Raw genomic sequence first — 9,590 nt, forward strand, 5'->3', positions numbered from 1 at the left:
GCAGTGAAAAAACGTTGTGTGGAGGTGTCTAAAGATTGTAAGGTTTAGCTTATAATTTGGAAATATATGTAAAGATTATGTTGTTTAATGTTTATGACTGTTTTATGAACAAGATTATGATAGTGTATTGTGTGGAATTGGATTGTTAGTTTGTTACAATTGTGTTGAATTACACGCCAAAAAAGGCTGCTAGTTTGTTACAAAGGAAGTTTAATGAATAACAGAGGTTAAGATTGATAGAAAAGAGTCTGAGGCCATCAATCGGCACTCGTGAAAATATATTCTACGTTGTAGCTGTGATCATATAGGTATAGTGTGAGTGTTTGTAACTATATTTGTAGCATTTCAAGCACCTGCTTTGGTTTATGAACAAGCATCCCTAACATTTGCTTTTAAAGTTTGGTGATTATTGATGGTTTGAGCTCTGCAGTGCTTGATCTTTCCTTTCATGAGCCGTAAATAACCCTGTGTTCCATTGACAATCTTGCTTTCTGGTTCAGGTACCAGATATAATTGACATATGCATATGTTAGGGATGCTTGACCTTCGCATGTTTGCTGAAGGCAGTAAAAACGAGCAAGAAATGTCTGTTTGTGGTGTAGGAAAGGAAGTCCCCCATGTAAGTGAATGTTGAGCCTGCTTCATCTTTGATTGCATTTGCCATCTCCCTCATATATAGGCAATCCCCTCTTTTTCTGCTTTGTATTGCTCGGATGATTGAACATCCAATTGTACTGTCGTTTTGATTTTAACATCCAATTGTTCCATTTACTGATTTTCCCAGTATGCTGCTCCATTCTTGGGCATGCATGCATGTCCTTTCACTCAGACATTGAAAGCTGAGGATGGTCGAGTTAAGTGAGTTGTCTTCAAGTATATCGGGGTTGGATTGTATATATTTGCGAATACAGTTAGGCTTCCTTTTAAGTGTGATTCTGCATGAACTTGTTTTCCAGATGCATCATTGATCTAGCTATTTGGAACACCTTAACTTTAAAAGCAAATATTTTTTTTTATAGGTTTTTTTTTTTTGGTTGACCCGAGTCAACCCATCTGACCCATGACCCGATCACTTGACCGAGTCGATGACCGGGTCGGGTTTCAAAACTATGCTACTACCATAAAGAGAAGGTTGGAATGTGTAGAAATTCAGCAGTGCAAACCAAAAATAAAATAAGATTTGAATTCTCTAGTAACAGCTACGCATACGTTTGGTTTCAATTAAAAATATTAGATGAATTACACAATGTTTTTATTTTTATATTAAAAAAACTGAAAAAAAACTATTTTAATATTTCTCAATTTCTTAAAAAATATATGAGTTTTTAATAAAAAGAAAAACATGATCCAATGGAATTAGCAATGAAAGAGACAAAGTAATAAAAAAAAAGGGAAAAAAAGAGAGAATTGAGGCTTGAACTCAGGGGCGTGTTTGTTTTCATGTTTAAAAAGGTATGTTTAAAATTTTAATTTTTTTAAAATTTTAAATTGTTTTAATGTAATATTAAAAATAAAAAATATTATTTTAATATATTTAAAATGTTTTTAGAAAAATACTACCATAGCTTTCCATTGATACGCGTTTTACTTTCTTTCTATTTCTGTGCTCATCACATCTCATGTACTTTGCCCAAGAAATCTCTCCATCACAAACAAAGCGACAGAAGAAGAGAGACACAAAAGATTCAAATTCAACTTTCAAGAAAGAATTCATTTGGGGCGCTAACTGAAGCAAACCCTACTGAGAGAAAGAGAGAACCATGGTGAGAGCAAGAGGGAGTGAGAGTAAAAAAGAGAGGGAGAGTAAAATACGATCACATTCACAACTACTGAGATCATTCATTTTTCATTTCATTGCTTAGCCCCACTCTTCTGAATCATCATAGTGCAAGTAAGTGATCAAAGACAAACTCCTTGTCAGATCTGGAATTATCACTCCCACCAAAAAGAAAGAAAGAAAGGAAGAAGAAGCACTCTTTCTTTCTCCATTTTCACTACTCTTTCTAAAACCAAATGATTGATGTGGGGTGCATTATTCAAGAAATGGGAATGTGGGTCTAATTCAAATTCAAATTCTTTGTTTTTCTTGATCCTCAAGAGTGGTTCTTGTTAGTTAGACAGTGTGAGTGCCTGTTTCGTTGCTCAAATAATTTTGAAAATAAAGAAGAAGAAAAATGTCAGAAATGAGATTTTCTGATCCAAGCAGACTTCACTTAAAGAAGGAGCTCACTCAAATCAGAAAGGCAGCTAGAGTTTTGAGAGATCCAGGTACAACTTCTTCATGGAAGTCAGCTAGATCTGCAGCAGCAGCTTCTACTTCTGCTTCTGCTTGGAAACATTTTGAGAATGAGAATGCAATCCAAAATGGTGGTACTACTGCTAGTCATAGTAACAATAGCAGCACCCATTTGGGTTCCCATTTCAAGAGTGTGCTCAATAATAATGGGAGCGACAAAAAAGTGTTCCTTTACAATTGGAAGTCGCAGAAATATTCCAGTGAGAAGAGCGCATTGCCAAGGAATGATGCTGATGATAACTGTGAGTCTTGTTCAGTTCAAGAGAGCCTTGATGATAGCCTGAGTGATGCAAGAAACGTCGGGGATTCGAAGAGTGACACGTATTTGGGTGAGACAAGGTCTCCTGCAATGATTTTCAGACGTAGAGACGCAAATCTCGTGTCGCCATCCATGAGAAGAGCAATGGGCGTCAAGAAAAAGGGTAAGAAAACTAATACTCGTCTGGATGTTCTGTCTAGATATCAAGAAAAAGAGATGAACTTGAGGCGATTACTTAAGGGCCATCCTTCAATGGGTTTGAGTTTAGGTTTAGGAAGGGATGCTATTGTTGAACAATCTGATGATACTGAAGAATATAGTAATTCAGAGGATTTAAGAAAGATTTCTGGGGCATCGCCATTGTTACTAAAACTTAAGCATAAGAACTGGTCACATTCTCCTTCTAAATTTCTGAGAACCAGTCGAAAAGAGGACTCTTCTTATTGTCACAGCACACCTGCATTGTCAACTAGTTCTTGTAACAAGTACCGTAATCGTAACCCGAGCACAGTTGGATCTTGGGACGCCACCACAACCTCAATGAATGACGGGGATGACGAGGATGGTGATCACTTGGATTTACCTGGTCGCCATGGATGTGGGATTCCTTGCTATTGGTCCAAACGGACACCAAGATACAGAGGTGTATGTGGGAGTAGTTGTTGCTCACCTTCCCTTTCAGATACTTTAAGGAGAAAAGGAAGTAGCATGTTGTGTGGTAGTCAGTCAATGTATCATAGACGCCTACGTTCATGTTCACTTTCTAATAAGCGCAGAATTGGTTCAAGAACTGGACAAGCATTTCTCCCTTTGCTTGCGGACAGTGGTGATGGCATAGGAGGGTCATCGATAGGTACTGGTCATAGCGATGATGAGCTTTCTACAAACTACGGGGAACTTGATTTGGAGGCATTGTGCAGATTGGATGGTAGGAGGTGGTCCAGTTGCAGGAATCAAGACGGGCTGGAGATCGTGGCTTTAAATGGAGACGGAGAAGATGAAGGCACGGTTCAAAATATCAGAAGTTTAAGCCAGAAATACAAGCCAGCTTTCTTCAGTGAACTGATTGGGCAAAACATTGTTGTTCAATCACTTATCAATGCTATTTCTAGGGGAAGAATAGCTCGGGTTTATCTTTTCCAAGGTCCACGAGGCACTGGTAAAACATCAGCAGCTAGGATTTTTGCCTCTGCTTTAAACTGCATGTCTACTGAAGAAATAAAACCTTGTGGGTGCTGCAGAGAATGCAATGATTCCAGTTCTGGGAAGACCAGGGATCTATGGGAAGTTGATGGCACTGACAAGAAGGGAATTGATAAAGTTAGATATCTTCTGAAGAAAATTTCGCGTGGGCCTCCATTGGGCTCTTCACGTTACAAGGTTTTTCTTATTGATGAATGTCACTTGTTGCCCTCTAAGATGTGGCTGGCATTTCTCAAATTTCTTGAAGAACCACCACAGCGAGTTGTGTTCATATTTGTAACAACCGATCCTGACAATGTACCTCGTACTGTACAATCACGGTGTCAGAAGTACCTCTTCAGCAAAATTAAAGATCGAGATATTGTAGCAAGGTTGAGGAAAATTTCTAACGAGGAGAATCTTGATGTTGAATTGAATGCCCTGGATTTGATTGCTTTGAATGCTGATGGTTCACTTCGAGATGCAGAAACAATGTTAGACCAGTTGAGTTTGCTCGGGAAGAAGATAACTACTTCTCTTGTAAATGAATTGGTGAGTTCTGTCTACCAATCTGTTCTTTAACATTTTCTGCTTCCATTGGTTCCCTTAAATCATTTCAAATCTTGCTAGGAGAAGACTAATAGGTGAATCATTAACGAGTATCATATAACTACTGGACAATACTTGTGACTCTCTGTGTAATGAATGCTTGAATCACTTGGACTCAATATGTACTTTCAATCTTTTCAGGTGGGGGATGTTTCAGATGAGAAATTACTGGAACTTTTGGAATTAGCAATGTCTTCAGAGACTGCTGAAACAGTGAAAAGGGCCAGGGATTTGATGGACTCTGGCATTGATCCAATGGTTTTGATGTCTCAACTGGCCAGCCTCATTATGGATATTATTGCTGGGACATACAATGTTGTTTATGCCAAGCATGGTGATTCACTCATTGGTACACAGAATTGTGAGTAGCACTCCCTTGCTTTTATAGAGTGGCCTTAGAGCTCATCCATATGCATATAAGAATTATGCAGAGACTTGTAAACTTAGTGCAGAGTCAGTTAATGAGATTAGATTTAGCTCAGCTTTAATAAGGTAGTACGTGATTTTTGTACCTGATTTAATGGCCTTTTTTCTAGGTTACTAGTTCATTTATTTGGATGTTAACCTCTGGATTCGACTGGTATGACCTTGGTGCATCAGTTCACAAATTTATTATATAGTATAAAGAAGTTTATATATGTTTTGCACATATGCATAGTTTTTTGTCAGAATGTTGTTAATCTTGATGGATGCTTCGACTGTTTTTTTAGTGACTGAAGCAGAACTGGAGAGACTAAAGCATGCTTTGAGGCTTCTTTCAGAGGCTGAGAAACAGCTAAGGATCTCAAGTGACCGCTCAACATGGTTCACAGCAACTCTTCTACAGCTTGGTTCCACACCTTCAATGGATCTCACTCTGTCAAGCAGTAGTAGGAGGCAGAGCTCCAGGACAACTGAGGAAGATCCTTCAAGTGTTTCAAAGGAATCCAATGTTTACAAGCCAAACTCAGATGCTCAATATTTTCCCCGGAGATCAAGTTCGCCTTCTTCCTTGTACAGGGCAATAAATGGACATTCCAGCCACCAAGGGGAATATGAATTTAATGCCAAACCCCCTCGATTGATGGATAGCAATGATGAAATGACTGGAAATAAGGTATTTAGGTACAAAAACTCAGACAAGTTGGATGATATATGGGAGAAATGTATTGAAAAGTGTCACTCACAGACATTGAGGCAGCTTCTACATGCTCATGGAAAGCTTCTGTCCATATCTGAAGTGGATGGTAAGTCCAATACTTTTCGATGTTCTTCCAATATCATTTGCTGGTAGAACTGTAACTGAAAATCATGGTAAAAGAAAGAAATGTAACTGAAAATACAAAAACTCTCCTTTTGATTTCGCCTTCCTTTTGATTTAGATCTAGAGATCTATATCTGATCAACCTTTTGTTACTCCAAATGTGCTTCTAGTGATTTTCAAGGACTTGATCTGTGGGATGGAAATAACTGAAAATACAACAACTGCTTCCCCTTTTGATCTTGCCTTCCTTTTGATTTAGTGCTCCTAGTGGTTCTAGAGGACTTGATCAGTGGGATAGAGATTCTAACTTTTTTGTCTATACAGTCAAAAATAGTTGTTTTTCCTTCTGCTGGATAGCTGGTTTGATGAATGATACTTCTTAGCGTTGTTGGGCCATTCTATAAGGTTATGTGCCTAATTTGTAAATGCAAGAGTTGTTTCCCCTCTGCGTGTGTGTTCAAGTTTTCTATGAACCGTGTGAGGATCTTATAATCACATGATCTTGGCAAATCCAAATGAACATGGTTGTCAATCTAGATTTGAATCTTGAATCAGAAAGCTCTTTTTAGCCTCCAGACTTTTCTTACCATCTGTTTTAAATTTCTGCATTTTGCTTCTGAGTTGACTCCTAAAATTCAATGAATCATAATGAATCGAATTGAATCTTGACTGAATAGCTTGATTTATGCATATCTGCAATTCACCCCATTAGTCCCTTCGTTTTGTATGTGAACTGAGACGAAGCATGAGATCCTAGCAACCATACCAATGAATCCATACAAGTCATCCTGATTTTAGCTGTTACTTAGTTACAAGTCTAATTCTGGAGTCATGAAAACGCAGCAATGACTAAGAAGAAAACCTCGTCTGGAAAGAATTAAGTGACCGTTGGAGAACATTAGTGAATGGAGAATTAGTTCTTCAGGATAGTACTGTTTTTCTGTAACAGACATACACAAGGAAAAAATGAATGAATTATAGAATCTGTTACAACAATTTCTTCTTCCTTTTCTCCCTCTGTTTCTCTTTCTGATGAATCACCTTCTTCTTCCTTCAATCTCGCAACACTCTCTGCATGCATTGTTAATAGCTCTTCAATATTTCCAGTAAGTCCATAGTTCTTAACATTAACTTCTGGGTTCCATACTAGCTGGTGCCGTTTCCATTCAACTTGCTCCAAACTTACCCTTTGAATTAGTGAATTTGGTATTCCTAATATAAAATCAAGAAACCAAAAGTAACGTTTACATCATACACCATAATAATAAAATTTTGGGCTATAATATATAGCTGTGAATAGAATCACAGAAGAATGATCTGCTTCAACGTCTATTTTACCTTTATTTCATCTTCCATTATTACCTTCTCTGTTTCTGGGTAGATCCCAGGTTACAACTGTTCTTGTGAGTATTCAACCTACGTTGACATTAATGTTTTTGCATGCACATATAATAGAAAGATATCAGTGGAAGATTTACTTCTGGGTGCCCACCACTCCACAATCCTTATGTCATTACCTGATTGTTTGGACGGATTAAGTTGTTCTTCACTCATTTTGATTAGGTTTTTCTTTGTTATGCAAATTTGACTTGATCTGACTGCTGTTTATACCAAGTTTTTGGTGGTATGTGTTGAGTACCAGTTAGGATAAAATAAAAGAACACAGTGAAGTGAAAAGTTACTTAAGCTGTGCTCGAGACAGAAGTTACTTAAATTGGCTGAATGGAATGTATTCTGCATTAGGTGAAAGTAACAATCGGGTGGATTGTTTTGATATTTAAATTCCAATGTGTCCTTGATAAATGAGTGGTTTATCTCTCTGCATGTCAACGCATATGTTTCTTGCTCTCCCTTTCTGCTGTTATACACAATGTTCGTTATGGTTCTTCTTGCAGGAGCCCTTGCTGTTTATGTTGCATTTGAAGATGAAGATATTAAAGCCAGAGCTGAAAGGTTTCTGAGCAGTATCACAAATTCAATCGAGATTGTCCTTAGATGCAATGTAGAGGTTAGAATTGTTCTTGTGTCAGATGGTCTGGATTCTTTGATTTATGCAAACCAATCTGAGTTACAAGAAGGTCATAGGCAAACAGAAACAACTTTGGCAAATGAACGGGGTGGGAAGGCTAATTGGTCTGGTGCAGTAGTTGGTTATTCAGATTTAGAATCACAAGAAGAGTCCGCAAAATTATCCAGAGGAAGCTTTAATGATGCCAATGCTGGAGAGAAGCAGGAAATGCCGATGCAGAGAATAGAATCAATTATCCGTGAGCAGAGGTTAGAAACTGCCTGGTTACAGGTGGCAGAGAAGGGAACCCCTGGATCATTGAGTCATCTGAAACCTGAGAAGAATCAGGTGTTGCCTCAAGAGGACACTTATCAACAAAATCAAATGGAGTCCATAGATTCAGCGACACTGTCATCTCAGAAATGGGAAGATGAATTAAATCATGAACTCAAAGTATTGAAGATGCAGGATCAGAGGGTGCTCCGCAAGGATCAGATAGGAAAAATGGTGGATTATTATCCAATGTCACCAAGCTTGTTACATGGCAGCAGCTATGTGGCCAATGGAAGCAAAGAAAGCCTGTGAGTCTTTTGCAGATCTCTTTTAGATTTTCCACAACTTACATTGTTTTTACCAATTCTTTTCAAGCTTTTGTCCTCAAAACCTAATTTTGTTGTACATTGATTTCCTAAAATTTTTGTTAGGCAGTAAGCTTATATGCATTTCACAAGTTATGCAGGCTATTTTCTCTCTCGGTTTCTGTAGAGCCTTTACATGCATTTCAAAAAATAATCTGAAGAACCACAATGCTATTTGATTCTTGTTCTTGGGCAATAATTAAGGGCTCTATATCGAAATAATCTTGCTATTTTGTCTTTCTTCGTTCATAATCTGCATGTTTATATGGCTTTTGGATGGTCGCTTTTTTGCTTAAACTGTGGAAAATAATGTCAAAGAGAAGTGAATCAAGTAAAGCTCAACGTGGTGGTGCATCGAAATGAATGTGTTGCACACCTCTCATACTCTTTCGTTTTTCTTCAGGGGATATGAATCGAGTTCGGCTGGTGGAGGTTGCAGCGGGCTCTTCTGTTGGAACAACAGTAGATCTAATCGGGCAAAGGTACACTGATGTCTACCTGCTTTTGTTTCTTCAACAAAAAGACAACATAGGAAGCCAAGTATTGTAGGGAATGGGACTGCAGGCCTATTGAGCTACATCCCATTTACCTTTTGTCATTCTGTTCAGTGCAAGTGTGTTTGCCTCTCACTGATCATGTTTTATTTCTGCACTTAAACAGGCCAAAGCGACCCCAGTTGGACCTCGAGGCAGAAGTGGGCGATTTTCATTGTTTGGTGAGTGTGCAAAGCAAAAGAAATCTGAGAGCAGAAATACAAGATGATTGGAACATCTCAAATACAATGCTTGGAGTAAAAAAAAGAAGAAGGTGTTTGCAACTTCACATATTTTTCTGTATTTATTCTTTTCTGGTTTCAACTCATTCTTAAGAATGCAACCACAGAAAAGATCTAATGTAAAGGTTTTGTGTTGGCGCGGGGCATCTCTTTAGCTCCAGCAATTTTTCTCTGGGAGAATAAAAGAAACTTGGGATGATCTTCATGGTTGCTTGGGTATTAGTTGCACATTTTATTCCTTTTCACTCTCCTTGTTTTAGTTTTGTCATATGGTTATCCAACTGTTCATAGTGGGATTGAGAGATTCTTGATTTTCCCATGAAATATTTCCCGAGCAAACTTCTTGTAGCATGTTGTAATATAGCTAGTGTACCCGTGACATGTTTAAATTGGCATTCCGAGTTAATTTTTAATGTAAAAAAAAGGGCCAGATGTTGTGGATGTGCTTTTCTGATATCGTGAAACTTTTTAATTGAAAAATAAAAAGATGATGTTTCCGCGGGTAAATTACTTTGAGTATTTTATGATTTAATTATTTTTTTACTTTGTAATTTAAAATTTGAAGATAGATAACACTCTA

At 37.8% G+C, this 9,590-nt stretch overlaps 1 protein-coding gene across 1 annotated transcript; it reads left to right on the plus strand.

Moving 5' to 3' along the window:
* The first annotated feature begins 1,587 nt into the window (after nucleotides 1-1,587).
* Nucleotides 1,588-9,334, plus strand: LOC7478179 (protein STICHEL). The gene is made up of 6 exons (XM_002303181.3): nucleotides 1,588-4,289; nucleotides 4,488-4,707; nucleotides 5,057-5,572; nucleotides 7,485-8,178; nucleotides 8,639-8,717; nucleotides 8,896-9,334. Exons 1-6 carry the CDS (start codon nucleotides 2,175-2,177, stop codon nucleotides 8,995-8,997), a joined length of 3,726 nt encoding a protein of 1,241 aa, XP_002303217.1. The 5' UTR covers nucleotides 1,588-2,174; the 3' UTR covers nucleotides 8,998-9,334.
* Nucleotides 9,335-9,590: the final 256 nt, after the last annotated feature.

The sequence above is a fragment of the Populus trichocarpa genome, chromosome 3 (genome assembly GCF_000002775.5).
Source record: "Populus trichocarpa isolate Nisqually-1 chromosome 3, P.trichocarpa_v4.1, whole genome shotgun sequence".
Classification (NCBI taxonomy): Eukaryota; Viridiplantae; Streptophyta; class Magnoliopsida; order Malpighiales; family Salicaceae; genus Populus; species Populus trichocarpa.

What these genes read in the sequence shown, in the direction of transcription:
- LOC7478179 (XM_002303181.3), top strand. Translation starts at nt 2,175, where the DNA reads ATGTCAGAAATGAGATTTTCTGATCCAAGCAGACTTCACTTAAAGAAG. An exon ending in GTCCATATCTGAAGTGGATG is followed by an intron (nt 5,573 to 7,484) that starts GTAAGTCCAATA and finishes TTCTTCTTGCAG; the next exon opens with GAGCCCTTGCTGTTTATGTT. An exon ending in GTAGATCTAATCGGGCAAAG is followed by an intron (nt 8,718 to 8,895) that starts GTACACTGATGT and finishes GCACTTAAACAG; the next exon opens with GCCAAAGCGACCCCAGTTGG.